At 33.3% G+C, this 26,777-nt stretch overlaps 1 protein-coding gene across 3 annotated transcripts in view; it reads left to right on the forward strand.

The window, feature by feature from the left end:
* Positions 1–26,777, forward strand: part of pum (pumilio) — a 369,798-nt gene that overhangs the window by 11,075 nt on the left and 331,946 nt on the right. For 2 of the 3 annotated variants that reach the window (XM_036377471.2, XM_036377472.2), the window contains one exon: positions 1,799–2,698. In XM_036377471.2, the coding sequence (XP_036233364.2) occupies positions 1,799–2,698 (900 nt within the window). Of the gene's footprint in view, positions 1–1,798; positions 2,699–11,786; positions 12,001–26,777 lie in introns of those variants that run through there. The other variant, XM_070111626.1, reaches the window with a different exon arrangement.

A 26,777-nucleotide genomic window follows, 5' to 3' on the forward strand; every position in this document is an offset into this window, starting at 1 on the left:
ATAAACAAAGACAAAGACAAAGACCATTTTTAACGCAAAATTTAATACATATTCTTTGATTCATTTCTTTCAAAAGTCAAAAATCAAAGAGCACACAAAAACGTGCCTAACCCTTTCTGCTGTCAAAAACAAACTACTAGTCGAAATTGGCTTCTAATGCAAGCACTTGATAAGCATATGTCTTCGATTATAACCAAAACAAAATATCGATAATTGAATGTACACAGCCCGCAAAAAATCAAAATTCACATTTTTCTTTGAACACACCTAGTATGTGCTAGTGGAGTTGCGACGTCATAAATGTCATAAACTTTTGACAGTATTTTATTTAATATTAGTAGTACTCTAGGCAAGCATAGATATTTTGTATGTGAGATGGATACATACCAAAGTCATTTCAGCCTATATGGTATGTATTATAATTTGTATCTAATTGAATTCCTGCGTATTTTTGCTCAATGGCTTTTAAATATATTAATGCTTTTCGATATATTTGTTTAACAATTATGTATTTCGCGTTCATAGTATATTATTTAGCATTATGCAAAATTATCAATTATCACAAACATTCTACAACATCTGGAAAAATGCCAAGGAAATGTATGTATAAACTAAAATAAAAACAAAATGTAAATCAACTAGGATAAATAAAAACAAAGAATTAAGTACTTTATTTGATTTTCGATCAACACATTTTCATCTAAAATTATATTAGAACGTGATGAGCGGGCATTTTTGATGCTACATACATAAAGTGCATTTTATAGTTGCTTCTTCTCATATTTGCCGGTATTGCTGATGGTTGGGATCGACTTGTGTTACATGGGCAACTTTGTAGGAAGTGAGTTGCATAGTTTATTATGCTTATTACCTTTTAACAGTTTCTTCGTAAATGAGCAATGCTGCCTCTCTTTGTGTTTGTGCAATGCATGATTGTGAGAAATCCAGAGAAGACGAAATCGAAACAAAATACACCAATTCAGTGGAGTTCAGCTGTACGCAGCTACATACAATAATTCGTCACAGTCTCGATGAATTGCAACTTGCGAAAACAATTCTGCTGCGACACCTAAAGCTCAATGGCGCCAAGTGAACTAAGAGCGTACATCGTTTGCTCTCTTCCCGTTCTCCATGCCCAATATGTATGCGTTTGCGTTATATTCTTTCGTGTAAATTGGCGTCTTTTCTTGCCCAGTCGTTCACAGTTTTTGTTCACAACTTTCTTCAAGTTATTGTAACCATAAGGAGACCTCGTTAGACTTTGATATAAACTTTTGTTTTGATTTTAGTCTCAAAAAATTTTTTTTAACTCCTGCAAGCGTTACTAAGCGAGAAACTGCTTCATTAATTTTTCGTTAGCCATTTGTGTTTACTAAATAATTAAAATAAAAATTAAAATATATCGATGAAAATCGATTCAGAAACGTACTTAGACAAGCTTACTGCACAATTTATAAATTGGATTGTAGTAACTTCTACGACCAACTACGCCATCTAAAATCATTTTGTAACCTATCAGTTCGTTTGATACTGAAATCGACAGCTCATAGCATCTCTCAGAAGAAATGTTTTATCAGCACTCCTGAGGCGTTGCAATCGGGTCCCAAAAAGTATTATTTGACACATACTGAATACTCTATTTCACCATCAACAATCCACCATCCCTTTTATATTTTTTACATAAAAAAACAAATATTTTTAAAAACTGCAGTTAATAGAGCTATAATAATTAATTGTTTCAACTTTCAGTACAATATTTTTGTTTATAATTGCTATATTATATATTTTCTCATTGCAGAACCCCGATAAATGGAAGTACAATCCACCGCCGCAAATGAACCCGGGCAGTGTGACACCAGGTGCACTACCAGGCGGCGGACCGGGCACCATTGGACCTATCGGTATGGGCGCCAACATCGGTAGTATCGGTACGAATGGTGGTATGCATCCATCGATGGGTGGACCCTCTCAGATGGGTGTTGGTCAGATGGGAGTGGGTGGTGGTAGTGCAGCTGCAACTGCCGCTGGCATGGCGGCAATGCATACTGCTGCTGTGGCCAAGCACAATCATATGATGTCACAGGTTGTTGCCGCACAACAACAACATCAACATCAGCAGCAACAGCAGCAGCAACAACAGCAGCAGCAACAACAGCAGCAGCAACATCAGCAACAACAACCGCCACACCCGGCACATCAACAATCAGCGCAACAACAACAGCAACTTGGTGGCAACGGTAGCCAACAGATGGCAATTTCCCACTCACAACAACAACAGCAACAGCAACAACATCAACAACAACATGGACCGCCACACCCCTCTCAAATGACATCACATCAACAATTCGGTTCAAATTTACTCAATCATGCCATGAATAATCCTGCAGCTGCTGCGGCTGCTGCCGCTATTGCAGCAAGCATGCAGCCACAACACATGCAAATGCCAGGCGGCATGCAAGCAGGCAATTGCAATATGTACGATCCAGGGGTGCATCCAGGTGTGGGCATGAATGGTGTGCCAAAGCCACCGGGACCACCCGGTCCACCTGGCGGACCTGGCGAGTTAGTGTACTTCGGTGGACAGCCACCAAATGCTGCTGCTGCTGCTGCCGCCGCCGCCATGGGCATGTTGCCACAAAATCCTTTTATGAATAATGCTGCCGCGGCTGCTGCTGCCGCAAATCGTAATGCAGCAGCGGTGAGTCATTAACCATTTTTATTATTGATTTATTAGTTTTAACACATTACATTTCATCATACAAACAATTTTGTTAAGAGGGTATAAAATATTGCAGCGACCAATTATTGTGCAGTTATATGTGTGTATCTAGTATGTGCGATATTGAATCAGAAACAAAATTATTCATCACCAAACTAGATAAACTTTATAGGTTTATACTTATATATATATACATATGTATGTATGTATATTATCCTACAATATATTATTGCGATTTGTTTTCCCGTTATCAAATGTTTGTGTTTGTATGTATACTTGTATATGGGCCAATCTGCGCTCTTGAATTCATGCTAACAGATTAGAAAATTTATGAGAAATAACGGTATTGCAATTGATTTTCGGAAGCTTTTGCTATTTTTTTTGTACATAGCACATACCTATGTGAGGTTCCATGTGGTTTCATACTTCGGTTGATATATATTACAGAAATTGATGTTGGAGTTTGCAGAAGAGATCGAATCCTTTTATTGACTGTAATTTTTGTCAATACTCTCTGAATGTTTTAGCACTTAAAAATGGGAATAGTAGTCAGAGAGCGCATAGTTCCACAGAAAACTAAAAAACATTGCTGAAATATGGGACAAAGTAAACTCTCTATGGTACTACTTGCCTGCAAAAGAGTTGCTAGGATTAAGTAGATTCTATGTACTTATGTATGTACATATGTATGTCCAAACGTTGCATGAACATAAACGCTAATAAAGGGTAGCCTGCAAAATATTAATTTTGAAATTTCTTTTAAACATAATTTCTATGTTCCAATATCTGTTCCGGTGTTGACCCTATATTTGTGTGCAATAAAATTCTTATGAAGATAAATATTTTTATTTTCATAAATTATTGACACTGAAAACTAAAACAATTGCTTTTGAATAAATATTTTTTAATAGAGTTTTTTTAGTCTATAATAGAGGACCTTAAGGAAACATGGTTTCCTGCAGCAAAAAACGGCCTATTTTCAAAAATTTTTTCTTCATATAAAAAAAAAAATTAAATATTTTATTTAAACTTTTCATTATTCCAAATATACATATTTTAAAAAGATTTTGTGAAGTTTTCAAAGGAAAATATTTAAAACTTCGCCATTGCGACTTCATTTCCGACAGTCTCGCGGAAAAAAGCTGCCTTCAGCTGCAGTAGAACTTTTTACAAGATCATTAAAAGTAAAAAAAAATATACGTATTTTAATTAAGACCATCTACTAGGTATTGGACGAAGCAGAAAAAATGTTAAAATTGATTTTTGGCAGACATTTTTACAAAAATATGCACATTTTGGTGAAAATTTCTCGACATTTTTTTTTTTTTAAATAGTTGTAATTGTACAGAAACAAAAAAATCTTTCGTTCAAGACCATGTAAATTATAACTTGAGGACCTGTGTAAATAAAGTAGTTCGCAAGAAATCTTGTCGACCGATTTTGAAAACACAGTTTCGAGAAAGACGCGTTTAAAATCTTAAGTGTCTAGGCTGCATCTCCAAAACTATTACTCGGATTAACTTGTGAACTTTCAACATTAAATAAGACAATAAAAAAATCTTTTTTTTTTGAACCTTAACAGTTTTCATTGACTGATTTTAAAATTCAATGTTTGAACAGTCTTTGAAATTTGGGAGTAAGTTTATATTCTCATGAATATATACCATATATTACATTCATCACAAGGAAAAAGCAATAGTTCTTTTACATTTGTTATTCACTTTGCTTCTTCTTTCTTTACGCTTTGACTTTTGCCGCTATGGCAGAACGGCTGTTGACGATGCAACCTACACGTTGCTACGCATTTAAATCGTGATCACGCTAGCCAGACACCGTCGATTTCCACCACATGGACAAGGGAAGACATCACCGATCTCAACCATTCCACTTTATGATTTAATTGCAGCTGCTTTCCATTGAAGGCGTGTTTGTGTGACAGAGTTATATATGCACTATATATGCGCCACATATGAATTGGCTAGAACATCAGTAGCAGCAATAACAACTGAAACGACACACTAACTAGTATATGCTATCTTCATAGCACACATGTTGCCAACACACACATCTACCGGTTGCTATGCAATTTTTTGCCACACACATAAATATGCATTTGGTTGTGTATAGCTTAGTATACTATATGTTGTTGTAAATTCTTATAGCAACTTTTTGCTATTTGAACCTGTTCTTCTCCTTCTTCGAGCAAAAATCGTTCCATCATTTCATTATTTTTTTTTTCTGGTCATGCTGGCCATATGCTGTTTAGCGTTTAAAGTTTATTCCTTTTGCCACTGTCATCAACCTCACCGTATGCCCATATTTGCTTAATTCACATTCCAGTTGTTACATCGCATTCTAAAACCTATAGACGTTCGCAATATACGAGTTCGTGTAATTCAATTGAAATATTCCACTACCTATCCATGGACTAAGATGGCTTGCTATAAAATATATAAAAGACATTGTGGAAAGTGGTGTATGTGTCTTTAAGATTAATTTGTCCTATGGTGGCCATTGCTTTGTAAAGTATATATATGTGTGTGTATGAAGGGGTTACATGGGTTTCCTCTAACAAAAACACGGCCTATTCTCAATAATTTTATTTTCATATAAAAAATAAAATTTTTATTTAAACTTTTTATTATTATAAAGATACATATTTTACAAAGTATTTTGTAAAATTTTCAAAGGAGAATATTTAAAACTCCGCCATTGCGACGTCATATCCGACAGTCTCTCGGAAAAAATTTGCCTCCACGTTGACAGTGGAACTGCTTACAGAATCATGAAAAGTAAAAAAAAAAATACATATTTTACTTTAGACCATAAACTAGGTATTGAACGAAGAAAAAAACAAAAAAGTGAAAATCGTATTTTTGGCAAACGTTTTTACAAAAAACATTCGAATTTTGGTGAAAAATTTTCGACGTTTTGTTTTTTTAAATAGTTGTAACATAAAAAATTATATCTCATTAAGATCGGTTGTCGTTCAAAGTTTTAAGTGTCTATATATGAAGCTAAACATATGTATGTAAGTATGTATATGTCGCCATTTAAATGCTGTCTTATGATCTTCTAGCCATTGGCTTATGACCTCGGCGATTGAAATAAATGTGTTCCTTTCCTGAACTTCATATAGCAGCTGTCTTCATGCAATTATCCAAGGCAATAGATGTCAAGTATATTTGCTTTCGTTAAAACTTGTTAAGATGAAAATGCTTTAATATTGTTACTAGTTTGGGAAATTTAACTTTGTTTTATTTAACTTTTTCAAACACGCATACATATTTCCCCACATGTAAATCGAACATGATAATATATCATATACAACATATTTGTGCATACAATCATACATGCATACATGCGGGTATAGATACTATATGTATGTATTTATAACATTTGTATGTACCCGCATGCATGCTTATTCACATGTTTTGTATGAATGCGAGATGTTTTGCCGGCACTATGCCGGTGAGTAAGCATTTGAACAGATCGGTTTGTACCGGCCGGCATTTACTGCAAAACAAAACGTTTAATTGTTTATTTATTTACATTTTAAATGGAGCTGCTGATGCTAACTACTAGCATGCATTTCTCGGATTATTTTTTAAACGATAAACAGCTGAGTGCTATTAAGTTCCGATTTCAATTATAATATATATACATACATTTTGTAATTGTTTGTAGCTTCTTTTTACACATAATTTCTTTTTATACTTATTTATCTTACATTTCACACGTCTACATTCTACTCTTCAACTATTTTTAAAATTAAAAGTATTTGCACGTGTTTTCCTTCCTTTGTACATATGTATGTACGCTGTCAAGATATCCAGTTTTGCATTTTACTTTGCATTTCATTGACTTTTTGTTGTTGGTGATTTTACGCTATTTTTTATTATTTTCAAAATATACATATACGTATGTGCATATATGTATCTATACAGAGCGCAAAAGAGGTAAACAAAAATCAATAAGCTCATTTTGTCTCCGATCTTATACAAATATATTAAGCGACCTAGGTCCCAGAGCGGTACTCAACCTTTGTGTTAGCGTCGATTTTAGCATTTTTATTCAAATGTATTTTTTGCTCGCTCGTTCACACTGGCTCGGCCATTCTGTGAGAAGATCACGTTCGGGGCCTTTTAATCTCTTGTTAACAAGCTGCCTCTATGCCCATGTGTTTATACAGTGGATATGGGGCCCGCTCTGTACTCATATCTGCAAAAAATTTAATTTATTTTGACTCTCCCTCTCATCGTTGTTTTATGCTGGTAATCGACCTCCTGTCAACTCTTGTTTGTTGCTTATTACATATTCTATTCTATTACTTTTTCATTGTTTTTTTTTTTGTATCCCTTTCTAGCCGCCAATCTAGCATTGTCGGCAATTACTTCAGCTAAATTGCCAGTGAATTGCTTATGTCAAATTAAAAAAATTTAAATGCTCAGCGATTATGCCATAATGTTGATAGATATTTTATGAATTGGTCATTTTACGAACCTAAACACTTGTATCTAAAACCAATTAGACTTAGTGTATACTGCGTCTGTGTGTATGTTGGACTTACTCTATTGTCGAATGTCATAAAATGTTTGAAATGTGAAGTTTACCATAATTAGTTTAATAGTACTTAACATTAGTTTTTAACGTTATTAACCGAAGTTACTTTTGATTTTCAAACAATGATAAAATTTCGAAAGTGAACAGACTTCGAACGGTAATACCGAATAAAACTTATACCATATTTATTTATTTCATATACTGTAGTTTTTCCGTCGTACCAAAATAAATCAACCAGATATCTGGCTTCAAAGAAAAAAAACCGGATTTGATGTATCATGATGATGTAAATACACATCGAAACCTTGAATCAAAAATTTGTGTTAGCTCCTTTACGAGTTAATATAAGGTTTTTGATATACTTGTATGTACATATGTTTTTGCTTATGTAAATGAAACTTCCGCTCCTCTGTACCCTTCAAAGCGTCACATACAACAAGTAAAGTAAGAACTAAAAAATCAACGACGTCAAGCTCCACTTTATTTTCTGAGGAAAAATGGTAGAAATGCAGAAAATGCAAAATAGAAAAAAAAAACAGCTGCTCTGCGATCGTTTATGTAACTCATCTTGTCTATCCCTGAAGAATAACATGTATACATACATATGTACATATGCATATATGTATATTAGAACTAACTTCATCAGCTTTCAGAAAATATGCGTTGTATATAATTTTCTGCTGTCACCGATTTCTTATTTCTGTACATTTTCAAGTTGACGGCGTACAAAAAATAATTCACAAAATTATTTCAAGGTTATTATCACGCTACCATAAAGAGATGAATATGAATATGAATGTGACAAGACAAGATAAATTTCATATCAAAGTTGTTTTAGTTGATAGAATATGCTGGTAACAATACTTACTGGACAGCTTCATTTATTGAAAGACGTAACGCCAATCGGTACAACGAACTTTGATGATTTTTTTTAATTGCTGCCGTTTATTCTCTTCATTCTTTTGACAAACCGATGGTAAAGCGAGTTTCAATTATTGTATCTGTGTTGTACATATATCCTATTATATAATATATAACTAACGTTAGAACAGCTCTATATGAATATAGCAAGTGAAATAACGAGTACCCTACCCATAACGAGCAGTGTACTAATCAAATATAGAAAAGTGAGTAAATAAGTTTACAATTTCGTAGTATACATAAGTATATACTTGTATGTATTTGTCTTTACTTCGAAGCCCTGTGGAGATAGTTTGTTTAAATAAATTATAATATTTTTTTTATATAATAGTATTTGCACTCAATATTCTGCTCATAATCGTTTTGGAGTTACAGCCTTGAAAATTTCTCTTTGCTCGAGTTGAGCTTCTTATAGTGTCTCTTAAGACTTTAAACGCGTTTTTCTCTAAACTGTGTTTTTAAAGTCGGTTGCCAAGATTTTTCGCAAACTACTCAACCGAGCTTAATGAAATTTTACACAGGTCTTCGAGATATAATTTACATGATCTTGAACGAAAGATTTTTTATGTTACAGCTACTTAAAACAAAAAAAATAATTATTGAAAATAGGCCGTTTTTTGCTCGAGGAAACCCCTTAATTATATATCTGTTCGAACAGCGATAGCCGCAGACTTTTTAATAATAATAATAACCCAACGATTACCCTCCTCCCGCCCAACCGACGCGAGGGGCGCAATCCGCATACGTGCGGAATCAGCCGAGTCAGAAAAGGCAAGAGAGTTTTTTAAGTGTTGAGATCTAAAACTGCTCAGAAAATAAAAATTTCAACAGCTAAGATCTTGAATAACAATATAATAAATTGTTACATTTTCATTTATTAAGAGAAAACAATAAAGTCTTTTTAATTTTGAAAAGTGAGTCAGATAAGTCAAATGTGCTGGAATGAGAATTAAAATCATGACATACTTATACGGCGGAATGGTTCGTTTAGTTCAAAATTTGATCTACAGGATTTTAGCAGTAAAGGTCTAAACTGCCTCGAAAGGCGAACCGGGATATTCAATTTAATTTCAGACAGGAGAAAAGAACTGCAAACAGTTCCATTCAAAAGTTTCACTAAGAATGTTATGCCAAGCATTTCCCTACGACTAGAAAGTGTAGGTAGATTAATAAGTTTTAAACGACTAGTGTATGGAGGTAGACTTACCCTAGCATCCCATCGGAAATGCGCTAAAGCGAAAAGTAAAAATTGTTTTTGAACCGACTTTAACTTGTCAGAATGGATTTGGTAGCTAGGGTTCCATACCACAGAGCCATATTCCAATATAGGTCTAACCAAAGTTGTATAAAGTGTTTTAGTAATATACGGATCTCTAAATTCTTTAGACCAACGTTTAACAAAACTTTGCTTTCAAGACCATGGTATCAATATGAAGACTGAAATTAAGCTTAGGGTCCATATTAACTCCCAAATCAACATAGTTTAAAACTTGCTCTAGAATATGGTGTTTTATTACATAAGAAGAGGGGTGCACAGATCTACGGGAAAAGCACATCGTCTTACATTTATTGAGATTCAATGGCAAATCATTTCTATCACACCATGCAACCAAATTGTTTAAGTCTGTTTTCACCTTCACCTTTCACCTTTCCTCAGTTGAAGTGTATGATTTAAAAAGCTTTACATCGTTAGCGTATAATAAAATTTTTGAGAATTCTATTACTGAAGAGATATCGTAAATAAACAACAAGAACAGAATCGGGCCAAGATGACTACCTTGCGGAACACCAGAAGAAACATTAATTGTATCTGAAGGTGTATCCTCAAATATCACTCGTTGTGTTCTATTATAAAGATAGGAAGATACCCATTGAAGGAATCTTGGCTGAAAGCCCAGCAGATCAAGTTTATGTATGAGAATCGAGATATTTACTTTATCGAAAGCTTTACTAAAGTCTGTGTATATAACATCCGTATGCTTATGTTCCCTAAAACCCAATGATACATGGTTTACAAATTCAAGTAAGTTTGTTATAGTCGAATTCCCTTTACGAAATCCATGCTGAGATGAGGAAATTAACGGAGAACGTGTGCGTGTTTCTATTAAATTCTATCATTGCTACTATTGTTAAACTTCATAAGTTTTACCGCTTTTGTTACTTAATCATTTGCTTATTTTATTTATTTTTTCCTCGTTTGTTTTGTTCGCTTGCTACGTTGATTTTATATCTACACGTGTTTGATTTGGCAGTTGATTTATCGAAATTACAATAAACAAGTTTTTCGTTGTGGATCTGTCTCTCACTCTATGAAGAGCTGTATATATGCTCGCAAATTTGGTATGCACGTTATTCGTTTCCGTCTGCTTGTGTATTTTTCTAATGCTCGCACTTATTATTATACAAGTAGTATGGTTGGCATTGTTCAGATACACTCTCTACCCGCACTCTTTTACTCAACGCGCTAATGCGTCTGCTCGCCACACTCACTTCAGCCTGTGGAACCGCATACCGGCAATTTGGCACCGCGCCAGCTGGTCTCAGTCTTGTTTTGTTAGCGTCTGCCTGCAATCATAATTTCGCTAAGTTTTCGCATCAACTTAGTTTTTGGCGTGGTTTCTCGCTGTTCGTTTTGAATGACACGACTAGATCGGTATTTTCTTTTTTTAAATTTTCTTGAGAGTTCGCTGTGCTACAAGTAGGAATAATCTTTGTATGTGTGTGGAAGTGAATTTTCAAGATTTCTTTTTGGAAAATGCATCGATTGTGAAAATATTATTAAATATTTAAGTCTCAGATATATATATACATATATACATGACCAAGTGTTTGTGAATATTTAAAAGATATGTGAGAATTAATTTGGTGATAATTTTGTGCATATATGCTATAGTGACAGAAATCACATGTACCACCAACAAAAAATAATAATAATAATAAAAGAAACGCTCCCTAATCAAGCGCTTTCTCTCTCGCACGCGCAAATTACAATAGATAAATCAGCGAGCGAGGGAGCAGCATGACCCTTGTGGCTTTGTGTCGATAAATCACTAACAAACGAGGTTTACACGTAAAAGTACTGATATATGAACAGTACCTGTTAGTTATAACTTCAGTGTTTGTAGAATGAATACCTATGTATGTATACTATAATAGTGTCTGTTCTACAGTTGTAAAATCTCGTTCTCTTCCGCTGCAATGCTGGCAGTTGATTTAACTTTTTTACTCCTGTTGCACTACCGATTGGTACACCTTATTTGCAAAACAGCTGCAGTGCCGCAACTACAAAACAAGTGAAGTAAAAATTCAACACTCTCTCATGTGTCTAGAGAGTGCTGGCAGAATTTTTTATTTCGCCCAATGCCTATATAGTATATGAGCATTAATAATCTTTGTTAAAAAGTGTTATGTCTATAAAATAGCGAAAACATTTTAATATATGTACACATATATATTTTTTGTGAAAAGTGAAAAAAATTTAAGAAAAAGTGCAATTTTTTTTAATATAAATTTTTTTAATTTTCATAATACTTTTGTTTTTGTTATTTTAGTTAAATGTAAATTTATCATTCACGTCGAGTTCAGCTTAAATTAATATTTTATCTGTCTGTTATATTATATTTGCTATATGATCTTAATTTCGAAATTAAAATTGTATAAGTGATTGAAAAAAAAACATCAACGAGATATAATTATTTTAAGGCGCTAACCGAGTTTCTTTACCCATGATGAAATTACTTCACGAATTTATGTTCGACGCTCGTAACGCCGAGGATGTCGCGCTCTCACAAGAGATGGTAAATAATATTACTATAATACTTTTATTAAAAGCAAGTGATAATGTAGTCAGTGAGGAGTGACGAGTTAAGGGGGTATTCTGGAGCCCTAATTTGTATGCTCTTTTTCGGACCCGATAAAAAAAACAAGAAATATATTTTTTTTATTGATATTTAAAGAGTACAAATCAATTATACTATTAAACAGAAAAAATTTTTGCTTTTTTATTTTGCCGAATCGGAAAAATCCTCTCGTAGTGCGATAGTATAATGTATAAAAAAGCTCTGTATAAAATTTCAAGTCAATCGATTGAGTAAAACTTGAGATATCATGGACACCGTTTCTAAAAAAGTAGTTCAGAGAAAAACGACTTTAAAGCTCGCGCCGAGCTGCCAGTCCACTTTGTCGGTGCATCACAAAATGAGCTGTAACCCCAAAAAGAATTTAAATGTAAAAAAATCTTTTAAGGGACGTATTCTTAAAGGGTTATACTACAATGATATGCGAAAAAAAAGCAAAACGCTTTTTTAAAATTTCTAAACCAGCATACCCTCTTAATTTCAATATTTTTGTATGACATTAAATTTTAAATTTAGTTTTAACTTGATTAAACGCCCCTCAAATTAAAAGTTTAATATTTTATATTGCTTTCTCTGCCAAGTTATTGCGGTTATAGGGTTTAGAAATTAGTTTTTGTTGACTAGTTTCCCAATTAATAATACGTGTAATACGTTTTAAATTACTTGAGGTGAACATATCTCAAGTATATCGCACATAAGTACTAGAGTAAATCAATAAAAAATCATTCTATAAAATTGTGTGACAAATTCGAAACGGAATCTGTGTTTAAAGATATGTTAAATGTCTGAGAAGGTCATATAATAACTCTGTATTCTGTATCTTCTTATGTTATATAATATAATAATTCGTTCCCATGACAATCGGATCTATGTAACCGAATTTTTAGCCGGCTAATGGCTGTAAAGTCAGCAGCGTTTCTTCAAATTACTTCAAGTATGTTTTTGCCGCTACACCAACAATAAACCTGTAAAGTTCAAGTAAGACCATTTACCGTATATACTTGTATATATACGCGGGGAAGCGAAAGGCTCTCTCTTCCATTTATTACGATCTTGTGCTAGCCTCTTGTTTTGACTTCAACTTTTCTGCCTTTGGGTTGGGTGCCTTGTGGATTCCTCCTATTGCGTTCCAGGTGATGGTGTCTGGATATCGTCTCAGAACAGGCATATGCCTCTTTTCATAATTTAGGTTTACAGGGATGGGTCTATAAGTCTGTGTTAGAGGCGTTGACGGGTCAGAAAATACAGTAAATATTGCGCAGGCATCGGTTTGTTCACCGTATAATGCATGTATATTAAAATAGTTAAGTCGAAATATGCTTAGGCATTTTTTTTTTATATATTCTTCATTTCTAATTATTACTTATTTTTCTGTTCTTAATTTGACCGAGGTGTTACTACACATAAGTATACACTACAGATATGTGGACTTTATATCTGTCAAACATATCCACATTGTTCCCCTTTCGTCTAATTGAAACCGGAAAGTATTTATTTTAATTGAAAATTGTCCATTCAAAATACGAAGAATGCCGGTGGTAAAAGTAAAGTGGTTGTGAATAACAGAGGGTTGTTTAACAGCCTTTGCTTGATGTTTATTTAAAATATGCTTTTGCTAGTCAACAGTCTGGTAGAAAGGGGCAATAAAACAGATTTCAGGGATAGGCACACCAAGTGTTGCACAACACATTCATATTTAGTTTCCAAATTTAAAATAGTAAGCTAATCAAGCGTACCAGAATGTTAGTCATTCAGTCAGTGATTCAATCAAACGAGTAGTAGTTTTTTTTTCTAAACTCGTATATACATACAAACCTATACATATATACATATGTATATACAATTCTCATTATGTTTCGCACAAAAAGCCGCACTCAACTCAGTTGTGTTCGGCAACCGGTTGATCAACATTACTTGCTCATCCCTAAGGGAGCCTACACTTTATTATGAGAGGCAGGTGTGCTTGATGCTACTGTTTTTATACCGTGAACAGTGTAAATTAAGTTCTCCACGAAGTTTTTAACACCTAGAAGGTGACATCGGAGACCCTATAAAATATATACATAAATGAGTTGTTTTAGCCATGTCCGCCTGTTTGTCTGTATATGCGCGAACTAGTCCCTAAATTTTTAAGCTATCGGTCTGAAATGTTGCACCCATCTTTCCTCACTAAGAAGCTGCTCATTTGTCGGAACAGCCGATATCGGTCCACTATAGCATCGGAATCAAGTGCTTGTGAGGAACCTTTGTATTTGTGAAGGGTATTATAGCTGCGGTGCAAACGAAGTTAACATTTTTTCTTGTTTTATTTCTAATTTGTTGCCAATTGGTTACTTTTTCTTAAATATCGAAACGTTTCTGGTGAATAAAAAGAGTGGGAGTGCTAAATTTAGAAGAAAAGAATAGGTATTGAGAAATGTAAAAAAGTTAAAAGGGTTAAATATTATATTCTAATTCTCCACCCCTACGTAGTTACTACCATGTTCGAAAATATTTCATATAAATTTTGATTTTATTTGAAGCCGGTAAGGTGTGCGCTTTTCTTTTCGGCCTCAAGTTGAACTACATACTTGTAGGATATCTTAAGCCATAGTAAAGTGTTGCAGCAAAAAGTCAAAGTGCCAGAGAGTAGCTACTAAATTGTCGCTGTGCTCCGATTTTTTCCCGGTTATATAAATTTCTGTTTGTTTTTGGTTTTGTATGATTAAAAGAATATCGATTTCCATGTACGTGTAAAATTAGTTAGTAGGGGGGCTTTATAGATGTAAAACACAAAGTATTAATGGCAAGAATGTGTAAGTATATATGTACATATGTATTTGTATTAAGTGTACTTGTATGTTACACTTGTCTGTTGTATATTATATTATACGAGTATATCCTCATATCACATAGACTAAGTAGTTTACTAGTATATTATTGAGTCTAGGTATGTGCAGAGTGGGTAACCCCTTGTGCTTTTACTTGCGTTTGTCAACACCTAAGTCAGCTCGAAATGGCAACAGCTTAACTAAGCATTAAACAAAGTAATAACTTGTCACCATTACCCACCTCAACACTTTAACTAACATCAGTACAAGCATTCTTCATATATATGTACATACAGTATACAGACTTGTATGTGCACTGTAGGAAAAGTTTGTAATTCAATTAGATAGGTGCAATGAACTGTTGCATCGCCTACAAAATGTAAATTTTACAGTAAGGATGGTACAGCAAGGCTTTACATTTATTGGTTTAAAAATTGGAAAATGGGCGTGGCACTGCCCACGTTCAATTGCAATCAAATATGTTGCATACATATTTTTCTGCTATTGTTTTGTTATAGTGGAAAATGAACAATATCGGACTATAACCACGTCTACTTCCCATGTAACACAATTACAAGGTCCAACTGATTCTTTCACTTTACATAATATATATCAACCACCAAAGAAGATATCGGCTTAAACGATACGTCGGCACGCCACCTGTGGTCTAAAAATGGTTGAAATGTGACTAAACCTTTCAATTTTTATTGCCTCTGTCATAATTTATACTCAAAATTTTATTATTTAAAACATTTTTTAATGAAAATTTGTCTCAAGCATGGATTCTCTCAAATTTCGAGTGAATAAAATATTCGGTTTCACCCGAACTTAGCTCTTCATTCTTTTTTCATTTACAATAATCATATTTTTTATTGTATATATATGTTACATATGTATATATGTATGTATGTAATTTGTCCGATTTCAAGTGAATCGCTTTTCCGACATGGCTACCACCACCACCAGCGTAAGTAGTGAGAACCGCGTATGTTAACACACATGCTCGTATGTCACTTTTGCATGTTGTACCAACACACAAACATATGTATGTACATCTCCATATGCATATAAGCAAATATAAACATACCTACTAAAAATTCTAGATACAAATTTAAAAGCACATGCACTTGTTCTCACTGTTCCATGGGTTGCCTATTTGTGCTACTATTTTGTTACCTTTGAATGGAAGCAAACTAAAACTGCACTAACGCACATGACTTTACCAATTGCTATGAGCGTTGCACACACCCCAATTCTTGGGATAGCTTAGTATGTATTGGTGATTGGTCTTTTGCCGATTGTGTTCTCTATACAACACATCTTTGCTGGGGCATTGGAACTTTCCTAAGCGGGGTCTTTGGACCTGTTCGCTATAAATATCCACGTGTTTGCCATTTCTTCGCCTCTTTATATTTTATTTTTATTTTGTTTTTTTTTTTTGCTCATTTCCATTTTTGAAATCAATACAAGTCTCGTCATGCAATAATGTTGTTGACAGATTAAGTGGATAAATGTGTGACATTCTTCCAATAACTGAGCATCTATCAAGGGAGGGGCTTTGGAAATTGTAAAAACAACCAAGTTAACTTCCCGACACACGCATTTACAAAGCAACTGCTACATATAGACATAAACGTTGCCAGTTCTTTTTTTTCATGGCGTTAAGTTAATTTTCAAAGAATGCTACCATTGCACATTTTAAACATTTTTAGTTTCTCTTATGCCTTCTTCTTTACCCTTTACTTTGATGCGATTTAAAAAAAGAACAAAAATTGTCTAGCGCTTTCCTATATACAAGTACATATGTACATGTATGTATAACTAACAGTTTTTCATGCCGGTATATACATACATATATAAAACATTAACATGTATTTACATACTCTTGATTGAGGTTAGCCCAGCTGTTGACCGTTGTCGTATACTTTTTCCTTATATCATGTTTATTCTTCAAAATTTGTCTCCTTTTGCTGTATAAGAGAGCATGTTTTTTTGTGTTTATGTTTTCGTTAAAGTATTTAAAATCTTTCATAATGTAATGTAAGGTCTAAGCTCAATATAAAAAAAATTTCAATTTCTAACATAAATTTTCGATTTCAATTATTATTAGCATTTTTTATACTCTGGCGGCATGTTGCTACAGAGTATAATAGTTTTGTTCACCTAACGGTTGTTTATATCACCTAAAACTAATTCCGCCCCAAAAAAGGTTTAATGTGCATATCTCCTAAACCGCTAAAGCTATAATAACAAAATTCACTGAGAATAAATATTTTTAGCACTTCTATCGACAGTGTGAAAATGAATGAAATCGGGTACCAAGCCCGCCCACTCCCCATATAACGGTATTGTTAAAAACTACTAAAAGCACGATAAATCAAGCACTATACACGCCAGAGTTATTAAATTTTATCTCTGGGATGGTATGACATGACTTTATAGTAAGTGCGTTCAAAATTAGACAGTGGGCGTGGCACCGTCTGACAATGTGTAAGATATGTAATTGAAATTCATATAATAAAATAAATAAATGAAACTCTCGATAATAGTATGTCTTTGTGTCAAAAATGGGTTGAATCGGATCAATGCTTCCTTTAATATAGAATTTTGCCAAGTTGCGAGAGTATAAAATGTTCGGTTGCACGCGAACTTGCTAATTACTTCGAAAACAAATAAATTGAAATAATTTTCCTTTAATCCGTATGAACTTCAAATTAATACTCTTATACTGGAATTAGTGAACGACGTGCCGCTCTTCCGCACTTACCGTCCGTAACAAACGAAATTTTTTAACAGTTATGCCCGTAGCGACAACGTAAAAACAAGTTGTGCTCTTTCGTACACATTTGAACAATATTTCCAATGCTCAATTTGTATACATGGTTTTGCAGACGTTCAGTAAGAGAGCAATCAGCTGAGAAAAAGTGTTCATTTATATATGCTATGTTACATTGCGCTCTCATAAGATAGATCGTATCAGCTGATACGGTATACGGGTTTACGGTTTTAGTTTCTGCATATTTCCTCGAATTCAAAAAGTTTCTTATTTTTCATTTGTTGTAATCTTGTTTTTTTCTATTCATTTGTATAATTTAACTAGTAAAAATAGTTTATTTTATTTTATTATTTTAAATAGTTATAAATAAATATACCCGCCGTCCATATTGTATTAATATTTTGCCGAAAAACTGCACTAATGTTTAACTACATCTACCAAGCAAGCAGTTGTATTTCTTTGATATTCTAGTCAACCGCACTGACACAGTGTTGGAAACCGTAATACCACAAAAAAGTTGAAGTTGATATCGATAATACCGAATTGCAAAACTTCAACCGAAATCTAGTTGAGTTGTAAACTTTTGGGGCTGAAACAAAAAAGAAGTAAATTGCCTGAATTTTTGGGCATGTAAGTATAATATTAAGAAATATTTCGAAATAAACTTGTCCCTTTGATAGCACTATTAAAATGTTACAAGCTATTGAAAAGTAATACACACACATACATGTACATATATATAGTCGATTTCAAATATGTAATAAATATGTTCAACAGCCGGCAAAAACGCCTAACCAACCAACTCACGACAGCGCGTTGACAGTTGGCGAACTTTTTATATCAAACGCAATAAATATATTGTAGATTTACATATTTTTGTATATATTTGTATACTATATATTGCTTTCGGTTGACTTTTGTTTCTTTTCGCAACAAAAGTTACCAAACTCACATTTGTTTGTTGTCTTCGCTGCTACGATGTGCGGCTTATCAATTTACAATCACATTTCGAAAAGTTAAGGCCTTAAGTGAAAAGAAACTGAGAAGTCGAACGACCAGTGCTTGAGCTTCAAAGCTACTGAGGTTAGAAAAAGTTTCGTATTGACAGAAGTTTTATAGAATTAACCAGAAGCGACTCGATTTCCATTAATTTACCCTACAGTAGCGAATTAAAATAGTGAATTGGAATTAAGGTGTTGGTTAAATGCAATTTTTGTTATTACCAATTTCGTTGTTTACTCGTAATATATAACAGGCCTATACAAGTTTAAGAAGTTCGTCTGAACTGAACTTCTTTTTGAGCAAATCAAAAGGTATCAACGATTTTGTAGAAAAGGCTTCTTTAATATAGGAAAAGATAAATTGATGTGTAAGTTATTGAAAAATTATTAATTCGCTTGAAATTTTTTTTTAAAAGTATCATATTAAACCGTAATGATTATTTAAAATTAATGCGCAAACTGTTTTTGCCAGTGAAAAAGTTATTTTAAAATAAATGCTCTAGAATATCGATATTTTCACGCGCAATTTGTTTTCTAAACACCAATATACATACATACTCGTACATCAATGCGTTGTGTCATGACATTAAAAGCATTTGAATTAAACAGTAAAATTAAAGAAAATCACGAAATTGGCAAACTAAAACATTGAAAAGTATTTGGCGATGAAATCGCTGAAATTTTTACAATACCAAAGTGAAGTGCAAGACGCACGATTTTTCGCGTGCGAGTATTTTCGCAATTACCACATTTTTTTTCTTCTCTTTTACCGTACAATGCTTTTTTAGTTAGTCAACAGACAGCTTGTTACGAATTACATATTGATTGTATGTGTGCGTATGCGTGCGTGTCGTCCAGTTTTGTGCGTGCGAGTATAATATCCGCTGCTACTAGTTCTCCTCGCTACTCTACTGCATTCATCATATGCCACAGCGGCCGTGAGAGTTGCGGCAGCCAAATCAACCTCACACCCAGCTAAACAGCGCAAATAAAAAAGAAATAAAGACGACAAAGCAATAAATAAGAATAAAAAACCAAAATTATTAGCATATATGTATGTGTGTTTTTAGATATATAAACATATCATATATAAATTGGGCCTACTCTCACTGACAATAGCTGCGAATATTTCTGTGTCTCAGTCAAGGACAGAAGCGCGGCAGCAAAGCTGACACCGAAAAAGTCGATTGGCGGGGCGACCTAGCAGTCGGACGTCTAGTGATACTGCCGTCAAACTGGTTCATTTGTTGGAGCATCGGCGCTGGCGGCGATCTATGACGTCGTCGATTTGCTTGCTTGAACCGGTTTACGCGCTCTTTTGGCATGTATTTACATATATAGCTATATTTTTACTTAAATTAATTTTATTTATCGTATATTTTTTGTCTTACATTAAACTGGTTTTTGGGCAAACTCAATTGTTTTTGTTCTTAATTTATTCGTCACAACATACAAAACGCAAAATCGCTATAAATAAGTTAACTTATGCCAATTTACAAATTATCTGCTTCATTCGCATTTAAACTTAGTGAAAATGTATGGATTTGTTGCTTTTGTTTATTTAAATCTTATTGAGTAATCATTTGTAAGCATTACTTGCTAGCCATCAATTTTGTATCAGCATATCTAAAATCAACGAGTGGTTATAATCACTAACAGTTAGGCAAACAGTGCAAATAATATTTATATTTATTTTGTCTGCCTTTAATTTGGATTTAACAAAAAAACTTGAAGTCAACAATTAATATTAGTGGTCAAAAATGCATTTTTGTAGAGTACGAGTACCATATACATACATACTAAGCTATTTACGACTTGAGATATTATTTTTAAATCTACAATGGTTTCTTATGAATTTGAAAGTTTATATAAATTTAAAGAGCATTGCTTTAATCGCTGTATTTTCTGCTGACATTTTTTTAAATTTTGTTTTCTGAGCTGGCATTATTACGATACATTGCCTCAACATTGCTTAAAAATTGTTTAAATTTTGCGAACATTTGCATATGCAAATTTGCACTCTTATCACCATTTTCTCATAAACGCTAAACACATTTTTTATTTTATTCAAAGCAATCGAAACCAAACTTTCCTGCCCAAATTATTTTACTGCTTAACACTCTCGCTTGTTGTTGTTGATATGTTATGTTAATATCTGTATGTACAATTACAGGCACATGTGCACGTATGTATGTATGTGTGCAGTTGATTGTGTTATATGTTTCACACGGTTTTAAGAATACTGACAAGTATATACTAGGGTTGCCTTTTATATTTCGGGATTAGCGGTCAAAAGCAAATATTAGTAATCGAAAATCACTATTATTTTTCAAAGTATTCCCCATTAAGATCTATATACTTTTGCATGCGTTCGCACCAATTGTCGAAACACTTTTATCACTCTGATTGTTGTAGCTCCGAAACATGCGTTCTGAACGCAGCAACTAACTAACTCTTCAACTGTCGAAAAACGTTGACCTCTTAGTTTATTTTTTGCGTACGGTAATAAAAAGAACTAAATGCCAAGTCAGGACTATACGCTCGATGACTCATCAAATCGATGTTTTGAATGCACCAAAATGCAGTTGCTTCAGTCGATGTGTGAGAGCCACTAATGCCTATCAGCGTCTCAATCTCTCAATAGGTCCAATGACGATCTTGCATTATCAGTTTGCCCACAGCATCAATAGTTTCCGGAGTAGTAACTGATTTTTAACGACCTTCACAAAATTCGTTTTGTAGTGATCTACTACCTCGATTGAATTCACCATACCATCGATAAACACCGGTCTGGTTTAAGTTCATCGATACACTGTTGTTGAGTTAATTCACGTCAAAAGTTGTAAAAAATAATCGCGATTTAATTCTATTTTTTGGCCGAGCTGAATATTTTGAGTTACTGTAAACAACACAAATAACGCTCGTAGGTCCAAACGTTCTGAGTATGCATAACGTCAAAAATGTCAAACTTTACGATAAAGTTGTAAGTTGCCCGATTGCAACACCAGTGTTGCCAAATCCCCAAATATAAAAGGCAACCTACGTAGTAAATATTTGCTGGCAATGCACACTCCCGATATTTCACACAATTGTGTTGCCTACCATATGTTGCTGGCATAACAATAAAACAAAGCACAACTCGGCACTTGTTTCACCGCAATTGTTATTTTGATAATTTTCCATCAGTGAGCATATACCACTGATAGTTTATCAATTTTATGATATAATTTACCACTAAACATATATTCAATAAAAATATATGAATACTGACTGCCCAACCTTTGCGGTTAAAAATGTATGTGGTTCTTTGTTTTTATATAACATCAAATTATGTTACACCCCAAGGCTGCATATCGTCACCTAAAATGCAAAAATAACGTAACATCAGTTTTCAAAAGTTTGTAGAAGAATGAAAAAACGAATGGACGAATGGAACTCATAATTGATCATATGTTATATTATAATTTTGATCATATCTGATAGCAGACGTTTAAAACATTGTACATACATATGTATGTGTATTAGGGTGGGTCAAAAAAAAAATCAAAAACATTTTTTTTCGCTTCGTACTTTGTTCGTGAAAAATTGAAAAACCACTTCTATTGAAGACTCTTCAAGCATGAGTTCTTAATTGTAACGGGAAAGTTTCTCCGCCGAATGGGTTACTTTTTTTTTTTTATTATAAGATTTGATTTTTCACGACGAATATCTCGTAAACGCTTAACTTAATCGAAATGTTATGAAGAGCATTTTTGTAGAGCATTTAATTTCCTACAAAATCTATGAAATATGTTTTCACGTACCATAGTTGGAAGCGAGATATGAATTTTTCCATTTGATAATAAGGAAAATATAGAAAATTGTTACGCGGAGGACCTTACCATTACAATTACAAGCTCATACTTGGAGAACCTTAAAAGTGTCTATAACTAGATTTTCGAAATACGAAGCGACAACAAAAACATTCGCTTTTTGAACCACCCTAATGTATACATATGTAATATGATGTTAAGCATCGTTTTCAATAAAAACACACAATTGCGAATTCTTTAATGATACGTAATTTTGCAATTTAGGTGACGATTTATAAATACATAAATATTACATTAAATTTCACCTAAATTAAAAAAAAAAAACAATTTTAAGTTAAAATGACAAAAATCTTGTTTGAGTATTGTGTGCTGCTTCCTTAAATCAAAATGTAAAAATGTATTTTTGTATGCTTAATTTGGAAGTCTACAAGTTTTTCTTTTGCTACTTGTTCTCGCCGCCGTATTTGCCCTCTCTCCGTGCTGTGATCAGCACAATGTCGTGTCATCTCGGTTGTGTCAAAATTTTCTCAACCGACAAGAAATTAAAAATTTATATGCAAAAGTTAGCGCAAAAAGTTAAATGTTGAAAAAAAGAACAAGAAACACAAGAGCTTTCGAAAACACAATGATACCTACGTATATATGTGTATACGAGGAATATGCGCTAAGGAATACTCACAATGTACAAGTATTATAATAACTGGCAGTTTGCGCCACTGACATTCAAACCGCTATTATGTATTGTAATTGTGTGTGTTGTTTCAATCGCAACGCTAGCTTCTTGTGCTTTGGAATTTGGTATAACAACTGAAATTACTATTTTAAATATTCAACACTGCTTGTCAAATATTCTTTGAAAATTATATGAATTTATAAAGTTAAATTTTTTTGGTTGCGAGGAGAGACGCGTAAGTGAAAGTCGGTGTCTCTACTATAAGGTTAAAAGAATAATAAAAATAAACAGTTTTCAAAACCACTCCATATGTACCTGTGTATGTTGCGCATGTAGCAAGCCATTAATGTGACTCAGTGATTAAGTAATACCAAAAGATTGTTCACTGAATATCAATGTTTTTCCTTCATACATTTTACTTTTGGCAGCAAAGCAAGCAGAAACCTTACACTTTTAACTCAGAATATAAAAATTGATAATTTTTCAATATTGATTAATATGTATATGTAAACATTTCATTAGTCAATAGCCAAAAATCAGCGCTTAATGTCGTTTGAAGCGTTCGAGATAATTTGAATATGTGAAGCAATATCTATTTTAAAAGTTCAATGAAAATATATGTGTAAATCTATAAAAGTGACGTAAATAGACAGCACTAACGTGTGTAATAAAATCCGATGTAATTACCAGGCAATTAAACAGGACAAGTGGGTGAAATATGTACTTTTAGAATAAACAAGAAAAAACTTTAACAACGACTGCACCTAACTAATAATGCCCTTCACAGCTGCCTTTCGGTTAGCAACTATATGTATAACTTTATCTGAAGACATAACCATCCAACGGAAAACCTTATGCTACTTCTTTCCAGTCTTTCGAATTAAGATTACTTAAGGGGGGGGTATTCTGTCTAGAGACATGAATTTTAGGTAATTTTTAAAGTGTCGTAAAAAAAAGTCAATCAATATTTTTACCATCGATTTTTTTTTGATCAGTTATTTATTAATGTTATAAGAGTACAAAAAAAAATAAAAAAATAAATAAAAGTTAAAAATTTTATAAACTGGCCGCTGATGAAGTGTAAATTTTCAAAAATCCTCCCGTAGACATATTTTTGAATAGTTAAACTTTGAAAATGTGAAAAAAAAAATCGATTTGAAATTCTACACTAGAATACCCCCTCAATGAAGAAAAAAGAACTTTCATGAAGATCTGTATTTTGATTTTGCACGACGCTTCCGATAAATGAGCAGCTTCTTGGAGAGAAAAGAACATGTGCATATCTGAAAAACTCTAGTGCCTCATTCGCGTATATACCGACGGACAAATGCACATGACTAAATCATTTCAGCTGATTTATATATTTGTTCTATGAATATTAGCCGGAACTCACAAAGTATCGTTTATATTTTTCAATTTTATCGATTTTACGGGATTGCCTGAATTGTTACAAATCACAACATTTCACTAGGCTAGGAATTATAAGTTTATTTATTATATTTTTCACTAATACCAACCTAAAAGTAACAAGAATTTTCAAAGCAAACAAAAAAAAACCATAAAAAATTAAATATTAGTATCAGATGTAGAAAGTATGAAGCATACACCGCAGAGAATTCCTTTTTAATTACTTAGTTAAAAACTCGTAATTAATTTTTTTCATTCAATTATTCTCGCAGCTAATAGCTTAGATATATGAATATAGAAAATATATAGATGAAAGAAATTAAATTGGCCTTTCGATTAGCCGCAAAGCAATATTCTTTTCATTTGAACTTATTCCTTTCTGTCAAACAAATTTACTTAAAATTTATCTAAATAAACCAATGTAACATTTTCCGATCGATTCAACTAATTTTATTAAATTAAATGTACTTAACTGCAATCTCTACGCCATTAGCTAAATTAAGCGCAACGCTTGCTCCACTTTTGCGCGAATGCTCAATATCAATGTTCATGTAAAATTTGCCTACACGAGCCTCGCTGCAGATTTATTCTATTCACTGCGACTCGCTCATTCGTAGATATTACAGACGCGCCTTCATCATCATTAGACAAACAGTCGCGCTTATTGACAATTCGAATCCGAAAGTACGGTAAATTGATTTGGTGAGAAGATTGATGTAGCAATGAGAAAACATTGTTCTTTCTCTCTTAATAGGTTTTAAGAGACTTTGATGCTACCTTATATGCACAAAATTGACAGCAGCAAAATTGTGGCAGCATCATGTTCTAACTGTTTGAGTAATTCGAAAATTCATTTTAAAGAATTTGAAAAATACAGTTGTCGATTAAATAGCACAGCGTTTGTGATTTAAGCGTCTGTTGTTGTGCGAGGAATTCCATTTTTAGAAGCGAAAAACATTTGTGATATTACGCAATGCCCCAATTAGACGCTAAATCAGTTTGGTATCGACAATTAGTTGACTGTTTGTAAAACACCCCTTACACTTTGAGTTTGGCGCAACACAATGCAATTTTCACAGCACCTTAACGATGTACATACATGCATAGGCGATTTTCGTGTGATTTGATTGAGTGTGACTTAAAAGAAACAAAGCGTCAAACTTGACACAGATTTATGATGACGTATACCAAAACCACCAAGTTATTTCGACAAGCGCGACTTTTATTAAAAAGAGTTGATTTACATGTCTGTGTCTAGTAAAGTGCTGTTTTGTAATCAAACGGTTGGTTTTCGTTTGCTTAGCTGTAGAGTTCTACACTCTTCCATGTTATTTCGTATGTATGAGTATATTTGTAGAAATATGAAACATATTATATATTGCATATTTTATTTTAACGTTTGGTCTGGTGGTCTGGTGGTAAAACATAAATTTTTCTATTTTGGTGTTAGTTAAAAGCATTAAATTTTGTAATTTTTTAAACACCTCCTTTTTGAGTTTTCTTTGCTGCTTCTTCGCCAAAAACTTACAAGTTCACCCCTTTTTGTATAGTTTTCTAAAGTTCTTGCCTGCATGGCTTACTTTTTGGTCATTGTAAATTAAGTCAAAAATTAAAAAAAAAAAAACCTTTATAGTAATGTGTTAATATGTGTGTTGTGTTAGCATGATTACCTTTCGGTTTCATGTTTTAATTCTTTGCTTAGTGCCATTACATTTTCAGCAATTATTTTTGCCGTCTATCTCTCTTTCGCTATGCTGACATGCACATTCTTACTCGACGTCAACCTCTCGACAGTACTTGTATATGTTCTTGTATGCGCTATGCTATGTTTTCCACGCATTATCTATTTTTCGTACACCAGTCAACTCCAGTCAACTACAATTGAAACCTTTCAACGTAGTCTGCAGTGCCTGCATTTTGGATCATTTCCCTTTTGCTGCCTCCTTTCTTTTTTTTTTTAGCAGCATGCTGCAGCCGTCTTTTATACACTGTCGGCTTTTGTTTCATCTCTGTGTTGTCTGATGGTAGCTTTTAATATTATCGTTTTAAAAGCATCATACTTTAGATGCTTAGTACATACTTATATATGAATAATACAACACATAAAGAAATTTTAAATAAATTTGGCACTCACACACATTCATATCTCTATTCATATGGGGACGAAGTTTTGAACGTTAATTTTTTTAATTTCTAGTTTCTAACTTTTTTATTTCTTTATTATTAAAAAAAATGTTT

This window comes from Bactrocera oleae, chromosome 2 (genome assembly GCF_042242935.1).
Source record: "Bactrocera oleae isolate idBacOlea1 chromosome 2, idBacOlea1, whole genome shotgun sequence".
NCBI classification, from domain to species: Eukaryota; Metazoa; Arthropoda; class Insecta; order Diptera; family Tephritidae; genus Bactrocera; species Bactrocera oleae.